Here is a 24,010-nt window from a genome sequence, read left to right on the forward strand (position 1 = left end):
TTAAAAATTCTTAAATTTGCCTCTGGGTTTGAGCTGTAATGACTAGAAGTTGGAGTTTACACTGCTGACTGTAGAAACAGCCGCAGGCACTCACTCTTCAAGCCTGTCTGTCTGCTGTGCTGGAAGCAATGGCCACTTCCTTTGCTGCCCTCCTCCTCAAGAAAGACTTGCCAAACAGCACTTTCTTCTTCCCCAAGTCTTTATTGTCTCCTTTCTGTCCATTTGTTGTCTCTTTTTCCCACCACCCTGCCATTTGGACTTAAATGGTAAGGCTCGAGAAACTCTTCCAGGCCTACCCAAACTTTCCTGATAGTTCCCATCAACCGTGAATTTAAATTGATAATAGATGATGTGTCTTAGCCTCTTTCCTTTTTTTAATAAACAACAAGAGGCTTATGATTTCTCTCTCCTCCAGGGGTTTTATCATGAAGATTAAGTAACCGTATTCTCAAGCCTGCCACTGTACAAACATCTTTTCAATTTTGAGACTAACAGACACAAGCCTTCACAAAGGAACTATTGAAAATCCAGAAAACATGTTTCCAAGAGAGAAAGCTGGGGTGTGGGGGTTGGGGGCGGAAGGCAAGGAAGGCTCAGGTGACAAAAAGAATGTAATTGTTTACCATTAAAATGTATCTTTAGCTTGGACACTGAAAATCTCTTGGAACCTTGTGTTTTGGTACAAGTTGTTACAAAGTTTGTCCATGAATGCTGGAGAGACCAGTGAAGATTACAGAAGCCCTGGAGCTGGTGGTGGCTTCTAGTGTGACTGGGAATTAGTGTGACAGTCCTCACTGGGAGTCAGTGTGATAGCCCTCACTGGGAGTCAGTGTGATAGCCCTCACTGGGAGTCAGTGTGATAGCCCTCACTGGGAGTCAGTGTGATAGCCCTCACTGGGAGTCAGTGTGATAGCCCTCACTGGGAGTCAGTGTGATAGCCCTCACTGGGAGTCAGTGTGATAGCCCTCACTGGGAGTCAGTGTGATAGCCCTCACTGGGAGTCAGTGTGATAGCCCTCACTGGGATGCAGTGTGATAGCCCTATGGACTCTGCCTGCCATCACTTGTGGGATGCATATGATGTTGAGAACTCCAGTGATGCTCATAGATGCATGAAATGGTGTCCCCTGCCCTTGAAATGGATCCATGCCACGCCAGTCAGAGCTAGTCATTGAGAGGAATCATTATTACCATCTTTTCTGTTGTCTGGCACTGTGTAGGGTTGTTATAGTCTGTCCATCTTCTGTCGTGAGTGTATATTATAATCTCTGGGGCATGGAGTCAACCATGAATCCCGTTCTAGGTTCCTTCAGAGTGGTCTTCATTTGACGGGCACGGGTATGATATCAGTCTAGACAGAGAACTCCTCAGAAGTATTGAGCAAGCCTCGTAAACTGAGCTGAGAAGAGCTCTTATTAGAGAAACCATGGGAAATATGGCTCCACTAACGTTAAGTCATGGAGGGAAAATTTTGTGGAGAAGCAATACGTCAGTGTCTCTCTTACTGTTTATAGCAGATTGGGCTGCATAAACAAGCTCAACCCATCCTGGAACATCCTTGTGTGTGTGCCTGTTTTGCTGTATGTCAGAGAAGGAATGTGCTCTCCCCTCAAGCTATGGGGTTGCCTCTGATGTGAGATGTTGACCCTTTGTGGGATGGCCCTGTGGATTCCATGGGCCCGTTGCCTCTGAGACAAGAAGGCTCTCCCTGATCTCTTAGACAATCTCATAGCAGCCTAGAACTTTCTGAACATGGGCAGGTGCAATCAATTAGGCTATCTCCTAAAGAGATTATTTTTCAATCTATGAAGATGGCCATCTAGATGTCGGGGCAGGTAGCTCTGCCTAGCGGACCTGTGTACCACTGTCTAGTTGAGGACTGTCCAACCCAAGGACGGTACAACATGACCTTGTCATCTACAAATGTGTTGGGCTACATTCCTCGTTATCCTCGGATGTGTATTGCTCATGGCCCACCGGTCAGACACCTTGATCCAGTTCTGATCCTCATTTTTGCCACGCATTAAATGAAGGCAAAATAATACACACGTGAGTAGCTCTGTCTGTAAGGTTTGAAGGGAAGCCATGAAAACTGCTCGTATCAATAGCAACTTAATATGGTGGCTGCTATTGCTACTCTAATGACTAAATTAATAATATATACCTGTAGCTGGGTATAACTCGGTGGTACAGCACGTAATTATTGGTATGGACTAGGACCTGTGTTCTATACATAGACAGCATATCTGATCTTTTCTCTGCCTTTCCATCCTGCCTCTACAACTCCACTTCAGAGCACCTGCCATTTACCTACCTCTTCCACACTGGCTCACCTTGACAGGAGCCAAGCCGTCCTCTTGCAGGGTCTCTGAATGACACATTTTTTTTTTTACCTCCTGCTCACTCTGGTTCACGGGCACTCTAGGACGATGCCTAGGGTATCATAAATAACAGTGGGCCCGAGAACAAAGCTCTCTTACTGTTCCAGGAGAGACTGGAGGGTCCTGAAGGGTCCCGGCCAGCCCTCCCATTCTGGTCCTTCCCAGGAAAAAGACCCTTTCTGACAAATGCTAACGCTCTGTCCGGGAAGATAATGGACCCTGTATCTTTTTGGTGTCTCCTCATGGACCCCAGTCTGGTCATTCGTAAGGACTTCCTTTCAGCCAGTGCAGCACTGCCTGCTCTTAGTAACTTAGGCAAACTCCCTCCGGTGTTGCATATTGTATTCCCAACATTCATATCCCCACTCGGTTGACTCCTATCAGGGACTGAACACTCCAGCCGTTTCTGGGGGTGTTGGCAGGTCTCCTCCAGGTCAAAGGCATCTGCTGTTTCACTCCAAACCCCCCTGTATATACACACACACAGTAACTTTTTTTCTTTCTTACTAAAATGAACACCATAATATGAAAATCCTGGTCAGGACCTGATCCTTCTTCAAATGTGTTGTCCCCATCGAAGGGACAATCTCCATCCTCTGCAAGGTCCCAGAGCGCACGTGCATACGTCCGGTTTGTTTCTCGGGTGCCTACACTGCTGTTTTGGCGTTTCCTCAGGTGTGGTCTCACGCGTGGCAAGGAGGTGGGCAGGGTGTGCCTGTGGTCAGCGCCTCTGTACTCGTTTGTGCCTTAGCAAGTGTATACCCTCGATCTTTCCCAAAGCAAAGGCAATTTTCCCGGTCCATATTTGATGAAAGATTGCCTCCCATATTTCACAGCAGAGTTATATTTTCAATTTCTGGCTCAGAAGGGAAATGTCTGGCCAAGGCTTAGAATTTATCAAGCGCAGCGTCAACTCAGAGATGTAATGAGGCCATTTGGGGGTCAGATCAGTTCCAAAGCCCCAGTGGAGTAAACATGTTGTTTCTTTTCTACTGCCACAAAGAAGCCCTGCTAATGGAGGAATGACGATCATGTCTTTAACCTACCGTACATGCCAGCTTTGTCACCGCTGCCCCTTACCTGGTCTGCTCCAAAATTCATAGCGAATTATTCAAATTTGAGTTTTTAAAAGGCTGGTTTAATACTGCGAGCATGTCCCTGAGCCAGCTGGGGTAGGTTTGAGATGCAGACACACCCTAAAGACTCCCCACTCTCTTTCTTAATTCTCTAAATTGAATCAGTTCCGGACATTATTATAACATCCTTCTCAGAGCTCTCTATAAATAGACAGCTTGCCATTTATTTCTCCTCTTAAGCACCATTTGCTAAATGTTTTGGCCCAAAAGTTCAGCCCGTCCATGCACATATGCTCCAATTCAGGGGACGTCACGGCTACTTGTTAGGATGAGATAGGCCAGGCATTGTTTCTGTCCCTCGGCTGACAGGGAAGGTAGGGCTTGTCACTTAATAAACATGAAGGCTTTTTCTTCTTTTGTGTAAAGGGTAAATGACAAGGCCTGCAATATATACTTCTCTGATGTCAGCCTGCCACTTTCTGTCTTGAGAAAGAGTGAGGTAAGGCCCGTGAAGATTGCAGACATAGTAAATATAAAATTACTCACTTCAGTGTTTAAAAAAATAATAATAAAAGGGAGAGAGTTGGCAACTTGCCAGATTCCTTACATTACAGTAATAGATTTGCTGACCCCTGACGTCTGCTGTAGAGCAATGTATTGAATATTTTATAATATCAGACGGGGCACATCTAAAAACCTAGTGTGCCGAGCGCCATTATTCAACTTGAGATTTAGCGAAGCCACGCTATTTTCCAGCCGGCAATTTCTTGTATGATGATAATTTACCGGCTCAGACATTAATAAGTCAAGGTTATAATGCCATTGATTTGTTAATTTTAACTTGGGTTGATTTTTTTTAGGTCTTCCTTATTATTTTTTTTTCTTTTAAAGAAGAACAAGGGGGTGTGGGAATCTGTCTTTTCACAGTGACTGAATTTAATAAGGATCTCTGTGATAGCAAAAGGCTCCCCTACTGTTTCTGCTTTGAGGTGGAAAAATGTTATTCTTGTATTATTCCTGGGGAAAAAAATAAAATAAAATCTCATGCTGTTCCAAATCTTATGCCTAGGAAAAGCTGGGGTTTTTTTTTCCCCTTTAATACGTGATGGCTTACCTAGTGCACATCCATTAACGGCACCGTAAATAAGCAATTTACTAATCTGAAATAGGAAATCTGGACAACAAGAAAGACCCATTTATCTCCCCAGCTTTCAATCTCTAACCTCAATGCAAACAGAGACGCGTGTCTGTACAGATTTACTAATGAGTGTATTTCTTCACGTTCTCTCTGCTCCTACCCACCCAAGACTCAGCCTACATTCTTTGAGTTGAAGCACAATGAAAATATTTCTTCTGTGTAATAGATACATTTTTCTTGGGGGCGGGGGGCGCATACATGTTTGCTTTTTATCTGGACTCTTTCGAAGCTGATTAAATCTTCGCTGTGCTACAAATATTTGAGAACCGATCCTCCAAGAGGCACAGGCATGTGGCCTTACCCTATATCCTTTTATAGGATACAGGCCTACGCAGCTTCCTGTATTGGGCAATGCTGATCTCAGAGTAGCTAATGTGTTTTTAATGATTACGTGTGTGTGTGGAATGTTGAAACACTCAGAAACCTATCGTAGCTTTCGTCCTCTGGCGCGGTAAAGAAAACTTCTAATAATCCGATGATGATAAGATCGTATCCTGTGGGGTAATTGTGCTGCCCCGTGACTGAAGAAGAACTTTCCAAAAAAACCCACTCAAGGAAGTCCCAACAAGTGGAAGTCACTGTACGAAGCAGGGCTTGTTTATGGACTGTGTGGGAATGTGCCCTGCTCCTCAGAACTCATATTTCATCCATTTTTCTGTTTAACTGCTGCCTTTCTTGTTTTATTTTGGGAGCTCTTTTTTTTTTCTCCTTCTGAGCAACTCTGATTATATTTCAATGATTTAGAAATGGGGAAAAAAACATGCATTCAATTGATCTACACACACACACACACACACACACACACACACACACACACACCCTCGGGAAGCCTTGAACAAGTAGAGCTTGCGTTTGGATTCAGTTTTACCCTTAGTCATGCCTCTTCCCAGATACGAGAAACATTTAATTCCTAATTTCCTGCCTTCTGGCTTCAGGCTTCTGACCAGCAAAGTGAAGATATATTTTGTATTGCTGGAGGCTTGCCCACTGCTTATTTGAGTCTAAATGAGAAAAGATGATGGGAGGTGGGCGGGGATGACAATCCTGCCCAGTCTCATGAACTCGCAAAATTATGAGATAAAATCAAGTTGTCCCTTGGTGTACACTAGAGATCTGGGTTAGCACGAGACTGTCAGAACCCAGAGTGAGGGTCTTTCTGGGCTCCCCAATCCTGTAATCTGTGTTCCTTCCTTCCTCCTCCTCCTTCTCTTCACACTCTGTACCACCATTCTCAAGAAAGAGAGTCTCTCTCTCGTGATGTCACCATCTCCATTAGACAAGGGAGCCGGAGGAAGGGAGGTACCACAAATGGCAAACGTTGGAATACCAGGGCCTCTGAGCTCCTTGGTTCCCATGGCAACAAAACAAAAGCACAACAAACCTATCTGTCCCAACAATAAAATGTGTTTTCATTAAAATCAATTTAAAACATTTTTTTTCCAGCTCAAAATATTCAATGCATTTTGCTCCTGGTTTGGGGAGAGGGAAAAAAAAAAGATCCCTTACTTTTCGATATTAAAAAAGAGATCATGTCCCAGCCTGAACAATGCAGAAGAGAGAATTGGTGTGTGTTGGGGGGAGTGGGAGGGGGAGTTAGGGGGGGAATTGGAGACTTTAGAGATGAGACAGAGTAGATTCAAGTATGAACAAGACTGCCTTTTCTTTCTCTTCTGTGCAGTTCTGCTTTTATTATATAAACACACTGTAATATTATGGTGGGAAGCAGGTACTTGGCAACCATACGTTATTTTAGTGAGTCTTACATGAAGAGAGCTGTTTCCAGTTTTAGCAGTTGTAACGTGTTTAAACCCGGGCTGTAATGGGATCTGAAGAGAACTCTCCCCCACGGGTTATGCTGATCTTCGTGGCTGGCCCGCTGCCCGACAGAGGCCTCCAAAGTATTACCCGTGCCTCTTTGCAGCACATACCTTGTCTGTGCATGTTCGGTAAACAGACCTGGGCCCTAAAATACCGTAAATCCGCATTTGACTTTTTTTTTTTCCACAATGTCCTTGCATTTTGTTGTCGGTGTCTCAGATGTCCCCAAGTCCTTACTGAGAAACCCAGAACGGTGGTGTATATTTAAGTAGCTAAGAGACAAATTGCGTAATCAGAAACCAATTCTGAGATACTCGACAAATATTGCAAATCAGTATTCTTAGGGGTGGGGTGGGGGGAGGAGGAGGTTCGAGTGTCTTAGTTTAAAAATAAAGGATTCCCAATATTTGAGCAGATTGCTGTTGTCTCCAAGCCAAGTACATTTTCTTCATTGAGTCAACTTGTCGTATTTAAAACAAATTATGTTTGCTGTATTAAGGTTCATATTTTTAAGGCCGAGCCTTGTATTAATCCCACGGCGAGTCATTAATCATACCAAATGCATTAGAAGAACTTTAATCACTGGAGTCGAAAACTCGGATTGTAATGCAACCCATGCCTTTTAATTACATCAGCCCTTTCCCAGTTCAGATCAAGAGCTGCGTTGCAAAGGGAACAGATTAAAAACAGAGCTGTTTGATGTTTCTCTTTTTAGAGCAATTTTATGCACTTTGTTTTTAAAAGTTATGTAATTAAAATGTTCGGAATTTTTCAGCCCTCTGATTTTCCTTGCTTTGGTGGTTAGCTGGCTTCCTTCTTGCTAAGGCCCTTTCTAACTTGGCACGCGCCCCCCCAAAAAAACAGACCATCTCCTGGATGGGATTACCTGCCCCTCCAGGGCCAGAGAATCCATCTGTCTTGGCCAAACTGAGCAGGCCTCCTCTTGACCTTCGATCTCAAGTGCTGGTCTGCAAAGTGTGGCAGTGGTGAGGTGTCAAAGCCAGTATAATATATTGTACTTTTCCCCCAGTGGTACCTATTTGTTGAACCTAGGGTTGGGTTTCATGAAAGCAATTCCTTTCTCCTGGGTCCGTGTTAAGGTAAATAAAAATGAAAACTCTGACCAGAGGTGCAAGCACATTCAAGCTCCAGGTCTAAGAGGGGCCGTGACTTTTAGACTCATTGTTTAATCTTGGGAAAGTGGTAGTGAGGGTGATGATGGTGATGATGGTGGTGGTGGTGGTGGTGGTAGTGGTGGTGGTGGTGGTAGTGAGGATGACAATGATCCAAGAAGATGTAGTGTAGATCATACGGAATGGTTTTTACTGTCTGCCTAGCCTGTCTTAGAATAGAAGCTGGATGAGGTCAGAGGCTCAGAATATTTGGTTCATGGCTGGATTTCAGTATCTGGAGCAGTGCCTGGCACAGGGTGGATACTTGATAAGCATTTGACTTAACTGTAAATGAACAGCAGCTGTCACTATTTTTCCTGATGTCACCGGCATTCAGCCAAGTGCTAGGGACCATTGTGACAATGTCAACCTTGGCTACCTCCGTTGGTGTTCTTGGCATGTCAGCTCACAGAACCAAAAGGATAGAAGTCTTTCAGGGGAGTATTTAGGAGACCAGATCACCAAGCTTCACTAATAGAGTAGATTACATCGAGTGAGTCTCTGGGGTATATACACAACATAGGGATGAGGCCACCCAACAAGTTACTTACGTGTGACTTTCAGCTACTCGTGGTCAGCCACCATTGAAAACCAATATTCCTCTTGACGTGTTGGACAGTTACGTATGTGTATGTAACTTTTACTACTGCAGTCGGTTGTTCTAATTGTTCTAATTGATATTAATTATGGCTACTAATCTCTAACTCTACTCAATTTATGAAGTAAGCATTATTAGGTTTTTAAGCTTAGGGAAAGTATAAGATACAGAGAGAGCTTGGTACTAATGGCAGTCAGCAGCCATGAGGGGTCTTAGAATGCATGGCTATAGATCGAGGGTGGAGCTACTATATAAGAGGAAGCAAGCCCCATAGCAGTGATGTCACTAAGCCCCATAGAGATGATGTCACTAAGCTCCATAGCAGTGATGTCACTAAGCCCCATAGAGATGATGTCACTAAGCTCCATAGAGATGATGTCACTAAGCTCCATAGCAGTGATGTCACTAAGCTGCATAGCAGTGATGTTACTAAGTTCCACAGAGATGATGTCACTGAACTCCATAAGATAATGTCACTAGAATTGGCCAACTAATGACGCATCTCTTCTGCCTTCTGTCTAGGTTAATCCTGCCGTATGAAAGATTTATTAAGGGGGAAGAAGATAAGCCTCTGCCTCCAATCAAACCTCGGAAACAGGAAAATAATGCACAGGAAAATGAGAATAAAACAAAAGTCTCGGGAAACAAACGCATCAAACAGGAAATGGCCAAAAACAAGAAAGAAAAAGAGAATACCCCCAAACCCCAAGATCCGTCTGAGGTGAGTTTCTGTACCCTTTGGTATGCCAGCCCTGGGGAACACACTCTGCCTCCATGGTGTCCAGATCCTAAAATCTCCAGCCTGCTCTTTGAAAACCTCATGGCTGGTCTGAGAAATCACACTCAAAGCCTCTGGGAGGGATAGAGGGCAGCCAAGCCTAATAACCTAGGTTTAAAAGGAGAGAACTGATTCTGTCTGGAAAGTTGTACTCTGGCCAGCACACACGTGTACACACACACACGCACACGCATGCACACTTAATTAATTTTAACTCTAATCTATCAATTAATTAAAATAAATCTTTTTAGAAACCCAAAGCGTTTCCTTCCCTTGAGAACTTAGATGCAATGGCGCAGTACATGGCTTGGAGTGACTATGGCCATGACAAGTGTCTAGAAAGATGAGAATTCCCTGTAGAAAACCTGCAGCAACAGCTTAGAACTGGAGACCAAAGGAGCAGGACTAAAGCCTCCCGAAACTCTGGGTTCCCTCCAAGTCAATGTAGCTTCTTGTCCATTTCATAGCCAGATTATGTAAGAACTCGGTGTGGCTTGGGGGAAATGGGTGAGAGGGGAGCAAGTAGGTATCAGAGAACAAGGGCTAATAAAAATCTCTGGGTGTCTCCTTGGGATTTCTCTCCAAAATTTTAGGAACGGTCGCTTCTCATTCAACAGCCTCGGGTTGAGATCAATTTATCAACAACTTTAGTCTATACTGGTTATGGGGAAATTACAAAGTGATTCCCCAGAATCTCTCATATGGATAGGTAGTTTCTGGACCTTTGAAATGAAGCCTCAACCCCTGTTTTTCAGTGGAAATCATGCCTGGTAGCAGCCAGCCAGCCAAGGAGACTGATCTGGGCTCTGTTTCAATGTGAATAATCAAACATCCAGCTGCCCATTTAAAACAAAAAACAAAAAAAAAAAAACAAAAAACAAAAAAAACCAGCAGTTACGTTCGGAGACAGTGTGTTCTAGGATTCAACCCCTGAGGGAATTTGGGTACTAATCTTTAACAGTCTCTAAAAATCAGGCTTATAATGAGCATGTAAGAGACAGCTTCATTAAATACCAGTTCAAAGCACAGACATATACATACACACACAGAGAGACACACATCACCCCAGATGCTTCCTTCTTTAAAAGATGATATTAGGGGCTGGAGAGATGGTTCAGAAGTCAAGAGTACCAACGGCTCTTCCAGAGGTCCTGAGTTCAAATCCCAGCAACCACATGGTGACTCACAGACATCTGTAATGCGATCTGATGCCCTCTTCTGGTGTGTCTGAAGACAGCTACAGTGTACTTATATATAATAAACAAATCTTAAAAAAAAAAAGATGATATTAATACCTTACTTTACTGGAGACTGACCCTTGAACCTCAGGTTTTGCACCTACTAGTAAAGAGTTCTACAGGTACAATCATGCCTGGTTGTTCACTTTGTGGTCGGAGACAGGGTCTCTGTAAGTTGCTGACCCTGGCCTTGAACTCATGCTGTAGCACAGGTAGGACTTGAACTCACATCCACCCGGCTTAGCCTGGGCCAGGCAGAACTTTATTAAGTTTCGTGATTTTTAAGCTCTAGCAACTCTAAGAGGAATAAAACACAAGATGTTGCAGAATTGTAAACATCTGCAAGCTTGCAACAGAAATGGCCCAAAGCAAGGAAATTCCAAGTTAAGGCTTACATTCCATTCCTCCTTGATTCTGGTGATTTATCACGGGGCTTTGGATTGGTCGGTTCTATGAGATACCACATGCACAGAATACAGCCAAAGCACCAGCGGATGCTTGGAGGATCATGAGGCCAGCTGACCTTTGAATGGCTCCAGCTGGGTGGGCAAACTTTAAAACTGAGTTTGTGAACTGTAGGAAGGATTTTTAGTCCACCCATGGAGCCCCTTAGCTCAAGAGGTGACAATTTCCGAGAGCAGAGTGAGCAGTCTGGCTATAAAGAATCCCTCAGACCTCTGAAAGCTGTGGGTCTCCCTGTTCTCCACAAGGAAAACTATTCCAGTGCCAATCATCCCCTTTCCTGAAGTGGGTTCTGTCACGTGAATGAAGTCTTGCTGTCTCCACCTCTTTGAAAGCAAACATTCAGTAGGAACCAGGCCCACCAACTCCACAGAACTATGTTGGGAATTCAGCGGACCCACGAGCCAGGTTTGGGAGTTGCATTTAATGCCACATTGTAGCTTTTATGTTCTCTACCTGAGATGCTGAAGTCAGTGAAGAGGAAGGTAGGAGTCTAGTCAAATCCACTCTCCTCGGGGTTTACAAAGTACAGAGTGAGACCCAGGTAGTTCACAAAGCATAGTCTTTGGGGGAAAGAAACAAATGCTTTTTCTTTTGTTGGCCTAACTTTCAAATCCCTCCCTAAACCAGGTTTATAGACAAACATGCAAGACTCCAACGTACCAGGCCAAGGTCACAGAACTTTGAAGGATTGAGCACAGTTCAATCTTTTTCAGCCTCTTATTTTTATGTCTCTTAATGCATAAGCTTAGAATGGAGTCAGTACTTAAAAAGATAGTTCCTGTGCGAGAAGAGGGTCTGACTGTCGGGTATTACATATGCCTGGCAAGCAGGGTTATCTTCATGTAAATTTGAGAAAAAACATCCACAAAACCGGTATGAGTCCTTGAAAGTACTTTTCCTAACTATCCCCCAAACCAACGTTTTTAAATCTTTCTCAAAGGTATGATTCAGTTGGTGGTTTTGTCACAGCAGAAAACATTCTAGTGATGTGACTGGGCCAAAGAGTAGGGACCAACTCACTTCAGATGTTTCATGACATTATTATGCCCAGCCTTGCTCTTCAGCTGTATCACAATGCTTATAAAAGCTATCGCTTATATGACTCGATAGTAAATGGCTGAAATTGTGCCCAGGCCTATGATAAACAGGAAGTATCCATCCCATTGGCTACAGTTTGTTTCAATAAATAGAAAAGCTGAATTGGAGGGGACACGGCTACCCTGAATTGTGTTCATTTCGTGTGTGACTTTGATAGCAATGAGTTTGGTGTACCATAGAAGGACTTAGAATATCCCCTATCCCTGGATGTACACATTTCCATCTGCATATGTCTTTGGTCTTTTAAAAAGACCAACACACTGTGTTGTTCTAAAAAACAATCCATGTATGTAACCTTAGCTGGTTTCCAGTGGATCCCACTGAACTCCTTAGGAAGGGACGGCTCTTAAGGAAAGGCCAGGAGTAAGCCTGTTTGTTATTGACATGGGGTTTCAATTTTTGAATGAAAGATGTTAAAAAAAAAAAAAAAAAAACTGGGGCTGGGGATTTAGCTCAGTGGTAGAGCGCTTACCTAGGAAGCGCGAGGCCCTGGGTTTGGTCCCCAGCTCCGAAAAAAAGAACCAAAAAAAAAAAAAAACTTTATAAGAAGCATCATAAAATGCAACATGTAATTTAAAACCTATTTGGGTAATTGACTGATTTGACAAGAAGACAACCTTAGAATTAAACTAAATATCAGAACAGTGATCTGATGTGTCAGTACGTCACTCTGCTGTTTTGATAGGTGTCTCATAAGGGGCTGAAGCGAGTAAGCTTATTTCCCTGAATGTCTCTGTAATTTAGATTTCTTTGTTTAGAGCCATGATTGGGGAGTAATAAAACCTTACAGAAACTTGGTAAATTGATTGACAAGCCTGACTTCAAGGATAACTGCTGTGTATGATACTTTGTTTCCTAATGAAGTGTGTCAGTGTGCATAGTTCTCTTCTTACTGTCTCCTTCCATGTTTTTCCAGGTCTCATCAGAGCAAAGAAAGGAAGAAGAAACGTTAAGCCAGAAAAGTGTCCCAGAGCCTCTCCCAGCTCCAGAAGTAAAGAAGAAACCAGAAGGGCACAAGGATCTTGTAGTGAGGGCCCCAGTGTCCAGAGCAGACCCAGAAAAGGGCAATGAAACTGACCAAGGTTCCAACTGCGAGAAAGAAGCTGAGGAGGTGGGAGATAAGGGCCTTGCCCCTCTGCTCCCAAGCCCTCCCTTGCCCCCCGAAAAAGGTTCGGCTCCTACCCCTGGGGCTGGCAAACAGCCCCTTGCCTCTCCCAGTGCCCAAATGGACTCAAAGCAAGAAGCCAAACCCTGCTGCTTTCCAGAGAGCCCTGAGAATGACCTCCAGGGAGCACCGTTCTCCAGCCTCCCCACCACCGAGCAACCACTGGCCGTCCAGCCTGAAGCCGAGGAAGAGAAGCTTCCTGCCATGGCTAATTACATCGCCAACTGCACTGTGAAAGTGGACCAGCTGGGCAGCGACGACATCCACACTGCCCTCAAGCAGACCCCGAAGGTCCTCGTGGTCCAATCATTTGACATGTTCAAAGACAAAGACTTGACCGGCCCCATGAATGAGAACCACGGACTTAACTACACACCCCTGCTTTACTCCCGGGGCAACCCTGGTATCATGTCCCCACTGGCCAAGAAAAAGCTTTTGTCTCAGGTGAGTGGGGCCAGCCTCTCCAGCAGCTATCCCTATGGCTCCCCACCCCCCTTGATCAGCAAAAAGAAACTTATCGCCAGGGACGACCAGTCCCAGGCCCACCACAGCCAAAGCTCTGATCACATGGCCATCAGCCGGCCATCCGTAATCCAACATGTCCAGAGCTTCAAAAACAAGGCCTCTGAAGACAGGAAGAGCATCAACGACATCTTCAAGCATGACAAACTGAGCCGGTCTGACGCCCACCGCTGTGGCTTCTCCAAGCACCAACTCGGCTCCCTGGCGGACTCCTACATCCTGAAACAAGAGGCACAGGAGAGCAAGGATAAACTGTTGGAGAAAAGAGCAGTCTCCCACGCCCACGTGCCCAGTTTGCTGGCCGATTTCTACTCCTCCCCGCATCTGCACAGCCTCTACCGGCACACGGAACACCATCTTCATAACGAACAGTCCGCTAAGTATGCCGCTAGGGACGTGTACCAGGAATCGGAAAACGGCGCCTTTCTTTCTCACAAGCACCCAGAGAAGATACACGTCAATTATCTCGCATCTCTCCATCTGCAAGATAAGAAGCTGGCTGCGGCAGAAGCCTCTACCGATGAGCAACCAACAGATCTGAGCCTTCCCAAGAACCCACATAAACTGACCAGCAAAGTCCTGGGCCTGGCCCACTCAGCCTCAGGATCCCAGGAGATCAAAGGCACCTCCCAGTTCCAGGTCATCAGCAGCCAGAGCCGAGACTGTCATCCCAAAGCCTGCCGGGTATCACCCATGACCATGTCGGCCCCTAAAAAATACCCCGAGTCACTTGCGAGGTCAGGAAAGCCTCACCACGTGAGACTGGAGAACTTCCGGAAAATGGAAGGCATGGTCCATCCCATCCTGCACCGGAAGATGAGCCCACAGAACATTGGAGCTGCTCGCCCCATAAAGCGCAGTCTGGAGGATTTAGATCTTGTGATCGCCGGGAAAAAAGCCAGGGCTGTGTCTCCCTTGGACCCAGCCAAGGAGGCTTCTGGGAAAGAAAAGGCCTCCGAACAGGAGAGCGAGGGCAACAAAGCAGCCTACAGTGGGCATTCTGGGGCTGCATCGGAAGGTCACAAGGTCCCCCTCTCCTCCCCTATCTTCCCAGGTTTGTATTCTGGTAGCCTGTGTAACTCAGGCCTCAACTCCAGGCTCCCGGCCGGGTACTCCCATTCTCTGCAGTACTTGAAGAACCAGACGGTGCTTTCTCCTCTCATGCAGCCCCTGGCTTTCCACTCGCTTGTGATGCAAAGAGGAATTTTTACATCGCCAACAAATTCTCAGCAGCTGTACAGACACTTGGCCGCAGCCACCCCGGTAGGAAGTTCCTACGGGGACCTGTTACACAATAGCATCTACCCTTTAGCTGCTATCAACCCTCAGGCCGCCTTCCCGTCTTCTCAGCTGTCATCCGTACACCCCAGCACAAAACTGTAAGCCTCGCCGCGCCCAGCATCCCCAAACGGTGTGGTCCATGCACCGAGCCTGCCTGGAGGGCTGGTTGCAAAGTTGGAAGTCAGTATCCCTTCTAAAAAGGTTTCGTCCCAGCCATAGAGGTGAACGTACCTACCTTTTCGGGGACAACCCTAGGCTGGCTGGCCAGTTGTGACCTCCCTTCCAACACAGATGGCCTCGGGCCTCCAGGTCCTTGTCTTTTCACATTGGTCTTATGAAGGGATCTGTGGTCTATCCTAGAAGAACGCAGAGGACCCCATCAGATTTGGGTGGTAAGGAAGCGACTGGAGAGTAAAGTTGGGGAGGCAGGCTTTTCAAAGGCAAGGTCAAGAAAGACTGGCAAGTAATAACCAGGGGACGCCCGTCTTTTTTCATCAAACTCGCCAAGTTCAATCAATGCAATGTACAGTAAAACTTAAAGAGACCTTTCATTCTGACACTATTAAACAATCCAGAGAAGGAAACACTGTTAAACTGTATATACTCGCTTCTCTAAGCTACCCGTATCACTGTTCGCTCCCTAACTTATATACAGGTAGTTGTGTTTTCTCCCGGTCCCTTCTTGTTCCTGCCCTGGGGTATTTTCGGTTTGTGTATCTGTTTGTTTGTTTGTTTATCTGGGTTTTGTTTTGTTTTTTCTTTTGTTTTTTTTGTTTTGTTTTTTTAAATTAAACAGAATCCCTTCTGTTCGCAGGTCCCTCTGTTTTCGTTTTGGTTCGTTTTGTTCTGTTCTGTTTGCAAGGCTGACTGACTCTCTCCTGGTTGTCCATGTGTATTTTATCAACCCCTTCCCCTCCCCCCCTCCCCCCACCGCATCTTCTTTTGAGCAGCTTTTGGGTGGTCAAGTTATTGTTTACAAGTTGAAGCAACTGATTTTAGTGGAACAGACTGTAAGGAACCCCTGGCGAACACAAGCTGGTTTCAAGCCTGTGCCTTTGTGGGTCTGCGCCTCGAGGATTCTGTCCCTCCCTGGTGGGATAGTGGAAGGAGTTGCTTGCTTGCTTCTGCAGCCAAAGGCTTTCCTTTGAAGTATTGGATTATGTGAAAACCTTTAAGCACTGCACTCACCTTATCTAGGCTGTGAACCCGTCCTACATACCAGAGAACTCACAACACAAAAACCTTGTTAGCTGAAAAGCCACTGAGTGGACCCACTTACGGGCTGAGGAGAGGTTTTAGGAATTTCAAAACTTAGGGCAAGAGCCAGAGGAACTCATGCCGGTGCTGGAACTGCACCTTTTAAACGGTCTGCAGAGAGGGGGCTTGGGAAGGATAGTGTGTGACTCTTCCGCAGGGGGGAGGGGCTACCCAAGGTCTGACCACTGGGCATCCCAGCCAGGCCTTGGCCTGTCAAGGGACAGGGCGATTGTCATCGTCAAGATTCTCTCGGGTAACATCTTTGAGGAGTGATTAAGAGAGCCATCCTCGTTGGGTGCCTAGGGCCTGGGTTTGATGAGTATTTGTACCCACAAGGTGGTTTGTATCAAGTTTTTCACCATGTGGCCATACTGTCAGCTTTGGGGGTCTTTTGACTGGCACTCTTTGACAACCGATTCTGTCTGCTCCCAAAGCACAAAATCTGCTACGCATAGTGAGTGGAGCCTTAGCACACATTGTCCTTCCCATCTGTGTCCAGCCCTGCCGAAAGCTTCTTTGATGAGGTCCCCAGCCCTCTGTCCTCTTCTTCCCCAACCGACACCAGTAGACTATAGGACCATAGTTAACCAAGTCTCAGTCTCTCTCTCTCTCTCTCTCTCTCTCCCTCTCTCTCTCTCTCTCTCTCTCTCTCTTTACCTCCGACATATTTAAGTCTATGAAACTTGATGACGGTTTTCAACATCTCTCAATAGGTAACTCAGCTACAAAAATAATCAAAACCAGTGACCGTGAACCCGCGGCTCTAACGCAAAGCCATGCATGCCTCTCGTTCCTATTGAAATGTCCTCATGATATGAAGCCAAATAGTCCATGTAGTAACATGCTATCCAAAGGTGGAAACAAAAGAATGTAGCGACCCAGTGTTAAGAGTTCCATTTGCTTCAGTTAATTACTTACCTTCCTGTGGAATAATATATATATATATGAATATACGCTATATATTTAATAGGACCATAGATAGATTAGTATAACTTAGCTCACACATGTGCACATGTAGAGTGCTCTGCTGTTGCACAAGAAAGGGTGTGTGTGTGTGTGTGCGTGTGTTGGAGGTGGGTCTCAATTCCAGCCAGCATGAGACTGGCCAGGACGCAGTTTGAGAAAGTTACACTAGATTGAATAGCCACAGAATCAGAAGAGGAGAAAAGGAACCGGGGATTCTGTAGCAGACAATGGGCTGGATCCATACATGGTCCCTGTGAATTCATTTCTCAAAGAAAAAACGGCCATGTCTGCCCCCACACAAAAATACCCCACCACCACAAGCTCACCCATTTGCAAGATGGGGCAATTGTTTTCCTCAGTGTGGTGATTCAGTGTGGAGATGTGTCCATCGAGTAGGAATTCGGTCACACCATTTTCAAACAATGTCAACATAATCCAGCTATTGTTTTTCTCACTATTTCTGTTGAAGGGAGCTGGGACACACACACACCCCCCCACCCGAAAAACATCAGGACAGATGCGAAGACCTGGGGGCGGGGGTTACTTTCCCAGTAGAAGTGGTGTGTTATTTGTTTTAAAACTCCAAACGGAGATCTTGGAAATCTTTCAAAAAGACCATTGAATTTCTCATTGCCTGAGAAGGACATTTTTTAAAAGTCTTAAATCTGGCTTTGTTTGCATTGTTTGAGTTCAAGGGGCCTTATTATTGAATGGCATTGCACAAGCCTTTCTTTTTTGCAAGCAAACCATTGTTATTAGTTGTTCTCTAAAGGAAATTGTGGAAACCAATTGGCACCGGAGTCATAAATCCATTTACCAAGTGTGGCTTCCGAGAAATGTTGCAATTCGGAATGCACCAAGCCCGTGAATTATTGGGGATTTGAAGATTCCAAATAATATTTAAAAAGATGTCATTTCCAGGCAACTTCAGGGGTCTTGCTTTTGGAAATTCAACTCAAAAATAAAACAGAAAGTAAAAATAAAATTACCGCAACAGCCCAAGCAAACTTTAGGCTTCAAATATTTGTCTGAACATGTCTGATTTAAACATGTAGTATTTGCCACAGGACAAACTGGTTTATTTCCTAGCTAGAAGTTCCTACTTTTGCTTGTTCATCAGGGCATCTATAGAAGGGTTTGTCTCAGTGTTGAATTCACACAGCTTTGCGACCTGGTGCGTGCATGACTCCTTAGGTACTGTATTTCACTGTGTTGGTGTGTCTGATGGACGTTTCAAGGTGGTCCCACAAATATATTTTATGTAGTGTGCCTTCAAAGAGAACCATTTATCTCTCTTCTCGTGTTGTCCCACTAAGTTACATTTGGTGGTGGCCAGCCAAGTCCTGTGGGGTCTGATCTGACTCATTATCCCGAGCTGAGAAAGTAACGGGAATGGTTTTGCCCCAGTGAGACCCACACCGCTGGAGTAGGGACTTTGAGCACCTCCACTCTGGTGTTGACTGTCGATGTATTGATATTCTGCTCGTCTCCCCTTGGCGGAAAGGACTCTGAAAAAAAAAATAGCAGCGTAATCTCTTGGCTGTTTATACTTTTTTAAACCTCCCCATGCTGTAAATATTGTACACTCTGAGTAACCCCAGCTCTGTAACCTTGATGCTCTGTAAGGTGATATTTGTATATAGCAACCTGGCCCAGTGATGTTATATAATTTCCCAATGGAGAGGTTATTGGGTAGCCTTGGCGTTTAGTTTTAAACACTACCAGAAGAATGCTGAGCCAACAATAAACACTCAACTTTGTATGTTTTCCAAATTGTACTTATTACTGCTTTTGATACTGTATTCTGTGCCAATAGTTTCCCAGTCACATAGCAGGCAAGAGATATTTTGTACTTTTTGATCCACTGTAATATTTAATAAAAAATGTTACTATCTGTTTCCTTTGGGAGTGTCTGTCTCTTGGGGAGCTTTGTGGCTGCAGCAGCGGTCTCTAAATTGGAGATGGCGATGATGATGATGACAGCAACTTACTGGGAACCTACTAGAAGCCTCCTTCGCCTACGTACAGTTAATGGCTGATTGACGAATGAGAAAACTATAGTTTAGAAGGGTCTTCACTTGCCAGAGAGTATCTGACTAACGAATGGTGGAGACAAGATTTGAACTGGGCAAGGGAGGGAGGTGGGTGGAGGTGTGGGAAGAGGGGACTGCAGGGGGCTCCTAAAAGTCTGCATTTCCTGTGCTGGCTAGTCACAGAAAGTTACTGTTTCTCGGATTAATCAACAAATGTGTCTTGATACCTCTATTGCCTGCTGTTTCTACCTGGGAACACAATAGAAATGGAAAAAGACTTCCTGTGGAGCCTAAAAGTCTCACTGGAAAAAGTCATTGACCCTTATAAGGGTAACAGCCCGAGGTGACCTCATTCTGGTGGGGGGATGGGAAAGAGTCGGATGACGAATGTAGTACCTAAGAGGAAGTCACCACTGACCGGACAAACATGAGTTAACTAAGAGGGGACTGGGACAGGGTAATTTAAGCATCAGGGACCATGTATGCAAAGACCCAAAGGCTGGAAAGTTAAAGTAATTGAACAGGGTCTCGGGGTACTAGCTTACAGGGTATGATTACAGGCATCACTGAAAGAATGTGGTTATTAGGGGAGGTTTAAATATGGCAGGGACCATCTAAGTAGGCCAGACTGAGCCTGTGGTCATTGTCCTGGCCAAAGGAAGAGGTTTAAGCAGGGAGGCCACCAGGTTGGGTTGTCCCCACTGACACCATTCTCTTAAGAGCTGCTGTGTACAGGCAGGTGGAGAGCAGCCTAATAGAGAAGTGGCCTCCGTTTCGCCTGAGGTGGTAGTCTGGTTGGCCACCCTTCTGAGGGACTTGGAAGACAGAGCACAGGGGTTGAAAATGCAGGAAAACAGGTCCGGAAGTCTGTATCGTTAGCATCCATTGGGTAGACATCATAGATAAAGATGTCGGGGTCTCTCCCGGGAAGCCTGTGGGCTCGCCCTGGTCCTCCTCAGCTTGCCAGTAGTTGAATGGAGGTGTCTGCAAGGCAGAATCTATGGATTCCTTTCCCGAGGAGATAGGGCAGGAGGGGCAGGAACAGGATCAGGGAGGACTCTGGTGACAGTTTAAGCTTGAGATTATGCCATGTCATCCAAATGGGCTTTGAGTAGACGGGAGAGAACAATTTGGAGGCAAGCATGCCATGTCTCTGGCTTCATCCATTTAGATAAAAAGACAATACCTAGAACACTTTTTACCCATTAGAATGGACTACGGGGCCAGCAAGGGTTGTGACAACATTCCCCACCCTCTCCTCGTTGGCTGCCATCCCTTCTCTAATGGGAAAGACCCCTAGCCCCATGGTCCTCTGACCCATATCTCGCTGGTCATGTACTGTGGCTTGGCTGCATACAGCAGAACATCTATCCCTCTGTGGCACGCCGGGTCTTTGTAGATGAGATTCAAGCACAACAGGAAATGTCACGATAAGTTATCTATTTTTTTTTTTTTTTTAAATCGGGCTTGCTTGGTAAATGTTGTCAGAATGGGACAATACCTTCGGTAAAGATTCACTCGGGGCACAAAGCAATGAAAATACCTAATGCTGCATTCCAGGAAAATGGCCAAAGAGAACAAATGTTTTACAGCTGATAGCGATCAGGGTCTGAGTAGTTATTTACAGTAAGTGTAAGTGAAGAGGAAGAGTTGGAAATGACCAGTGGTCAGGGGTTGGGGGGAGGGGGTAAGAGAAGAGAGCCTTAAGGTCGACCTACAAAAAAAAAAATAAAATAAAATAAATAAATAAATTGCATTAATTTGCGGTCCATGGATTCAGAATTCCTGAATTCGAAGACCTCTGGGCAAGTGACCAGAATTAGCATGGTGAAGCATTTGTTGAAATAGGACACTATTTTTAATCATGTTTTCCAGAGCCACAGGCCTGCAGCCAGCTGCCTTGCGTATAGGTCAGAGTCACAGGCATTGGGCCAGCCACGTCGTGGTCACTCAGGTCTCTTCTCAGAATCCCCACCGCAGTCACTGTTACTGACCCACTGTGGGGTGCGGCTGTGCAATACAACTTCCCCGGGTGGTAGAAATGTGTGTGGAAATCTTTTCCGATCTCATATCTCGCAGCCGGTGTGGCAACGGAGCCCCTAAAATGTGCCCACTGTGACAAGGGCACTGACTGCTGAATCCTGTCCGTTACGTCTGAGAAGCCGCATGTAGCAGGCTATCCGATGGGTCGAGGAGGATCTAGAAAAGCCAGTTGACCGATGTGTGTTTGGCTAGACTGCAGCTATTCCGTGTCTACACGCTGCTAACACCAGAAGCAACGGACACCGTGCCTCTTTTTTTCTTTTTTCTTTTTCTTTCTTTCTTTTCTTTCTTTTTTTTTTTTTTGGCAAAAGAAAAAATTAATTAATGGTGATGCTCTATTTCATTGTGGATTTGCGAAATGCAGGAGTTAAATTCTCGTTTAATGAGTAAGTCAGTCACTGAGCAAGAAAACACTAGGAGATTCTCACGGGAATGGCCTCTGGCAACCCAGCCCGACCTTCAGGGTGGCATGCGAGATATGGCCACATTCAAGTCACCCTACTTCGTTCCATGACAGTTTATCACTCGCTATGGAGTTGGGCGAACCATCACCATGAGCTAGATCGAGGCCCGCAGGGTGGGGCAGGGCATCATGTACGAGTAAGTCTATGGACAGCCATGTTTTGGTATTTTCTTCAAGCCTGGGCCTGTTACTTCACTGATGTCTGATGACTGCAGTAATTAAGGACCTGAACACGCACGCCACGGCCGCTGCTTAAAATGTGGGGTTCGTTTTTGTTTTTTGTTTTTTTTTATTGGGGGAGGGGCAGAGGTGGTCTTCACTCACCTTCAACCTTCATATAAAAATCCGAGACATGAATGCGATACTTATTTCCACAAAGATGAAAATAAACAAACGAAAAGCATGCGATGTATTAGTACTGGACAACTGAGGGAAACGAGGCTCGACTGAGACCTTGCTAACCTGTCAGGATGAGACACACGGCCCTGTGGTGGTGGCCAAGCCTCATCCCCGTCTTCGGTCCTAAAATTCCCCAAATTGAATCAAGAAAAACAAAACAAAACAAAACAAAAAACCACCAAGTCTCATCGTCCTAAGGCAATTTGAGAATTAATGAGACAAGAAGAGGAAAAACAATAAAAGGAGAGACTCTCAATAAACAGTGTTAGCAAAGAAAGCAGAACCAGTGGATGGTTTAATTTATTAGAATCTTAAGCTCAGAGAGAGAACTGGGATTTTTAAAAAATATTGTTTCCAAGGGGGGAAAAAGTCTAACAAAATTTCCTCAAGGGCTGTGAAGCTCGTAGAATTAAAGATTTAGTTAGCATGCAAATATTTCCTGACCAAAAAGCACCAGGTTTGGATAGGTTTAGAACCGTCTCAAAGAACAGAGGAATCGCGATGGGTAGACCATTCTTTATGACCCCTCTGTCATCTCATTGCCAAGAGGCAGAAATCTTAGCAAGATACCGGCAAACTAGAAACTAGATGTTTTCCCATGTACATACGTTCAGACAGATGCACGCATGCATGTGTACCTAAACATGTGACTACATACATGTAAAATTATTTATTCAAAGTATATTGGAATAATATTAAATTGTGACTGAAGAGAGCTCATTCCAGACATGCCAGTATAGTAAAAGCTAGAAATTTTACTAACGAAATATCATGCTAAACGAAATTCCGTCTGGAATAAAATTAGGTTGAGCCCATATGTCAATCAATGGACCAATGAACGCCTATGGAATTAAAGATTTCAGGCTGAAGATCTTACAGACAACACTAGGGTAAATTCCTAACCCTCCTAGGAGAAAAGGCACCCTAACCACCACTCATGATTTACACCCTGGGTCAGCTTGCTCTCTGCAGTCTCCATTTGGAAAAGCGAATTCCAAGTGTGAATTTTATTGGGAAAATAAGCACAAGCACCTTCACCGGAAGGCTTCGTTTTTTTTTTTTTTTTTTTTTTTTTGGTTCTTTTTTTCTGAGCTGGGGACCGAACCCAGGGCCTTGCGCTTCCTAGGTAAGCGCTCTACCACTGAGCCAAATCCCCAGCCCCAAGGCTTCGTTTCTTTAACAAAGGGCTCCTAGGGATCACAAAGGAAGCAGGCAGAGGAGATAAGCACAGACTGAGAGCATACAGCTGAATGAGCTTTGACAAATATGGCTTAACCCTCGGTATAACCAGGGTTTTGGGACCCCGCCCCTCCCCGCCCCAGGAACAGGTAAGAGTCAAATACAAACAGCTCAAGCTGTAGTCATTGAATGTGCCTTCCTGCACCCTTGAAATAATCATTAAATTACTTTTTAAATATATGCATCTTTAATTCTGTGTGTGTGTGTGTGTGTGTGTGTGTGTGTGTGTGTGTGTGTGTGTGTGTGTGTAAAGAGTGTTTACATGTGAGTGCCAGTACCCACGGAGGCCAGCAGAGGGCATCTGGTTCCCCTGGAGCTGGAGTCACACAGGTCGTTGTAAGCTGTGTGACCTGAATGTTGGGAAGCAACCTCAAGTGCTCTTAATTGCTGAGCCATCTTGCCAGCCCATCTAGATTACTTATAATATCACATACAATATAATGCTATAACCATATAAAATAACCGTTATGCTGTGTTACTTAGGGAAAAATACATAATAATAATAATTAATAATAATAATAATAATAATAATAATAATAACTTCATGTCTGGTAGAGGCTTATTGGTTTTCTTTGCAAATACTTTAAAACCCATTTGTTAAAAGTGCACATTAATAAAAACAAAACTAAATCTTTTTAGAATGCTTAGAAATGAAGAAAGAGTATTTTTGAATAATATGATTACTCATCTGAAAAAAATGCAAAAGTATTTGCAGATAAATTACTGTAAGGAACAAGAAGACTTAGTACACTTGAGTAATTTAAGATTAAAATGTCTGTAATACTTTTAGCTGCCAACCACAGCTAAAGTGATATATTTTT

General features: G+C 44.8%; 1 protein-coding gene across 7 annotated transcripts in view; it reads left to right on the forward strand.

Annotated features, from left to right (window-relative positions):
* The window catches only part of Arid5b (AT-rich interaction domain 5B), a 183,997-nt gene extending 165,086 nt beyond the window's left edge, over window positions 1-18,911 (forward strand). For 6 of the 7 annotated variants that reach the window (XM_063279167.1, XM_039098745.2, XM_039098746.2 and 3 more), the window contains 2 exons: window positions 8,765-8,963; window positions 12,738-18,911. In XM_063279167.1, coding sequence (XP_063135237.1) covers window positions 8,765-8,963; window positions 12,738-14,891 — 2,353 coding nt within the window. In that variant the 3' untranslated portion in view covers window positions 14,892-18,911. 7 annotated transcript variants of the gene reach the window in all.
* Window positions 18,912-24,010: the final 5,099 nt, after the last annotated feature.

Source organism: Rattus norvegicus, chromosome 20 (assembly GCF_036323735.1).
Source record: "Rattus norvegicus strain BN/NHsdMcwi chromosome 20, GRCr8, whole genome shotgun sequence".
Lineage (NCBI taxonomy): Eukaryota > Metazoa > Chordata > Mammalia > Rodentia > Muridae > Rattus > Rattus norvegicus.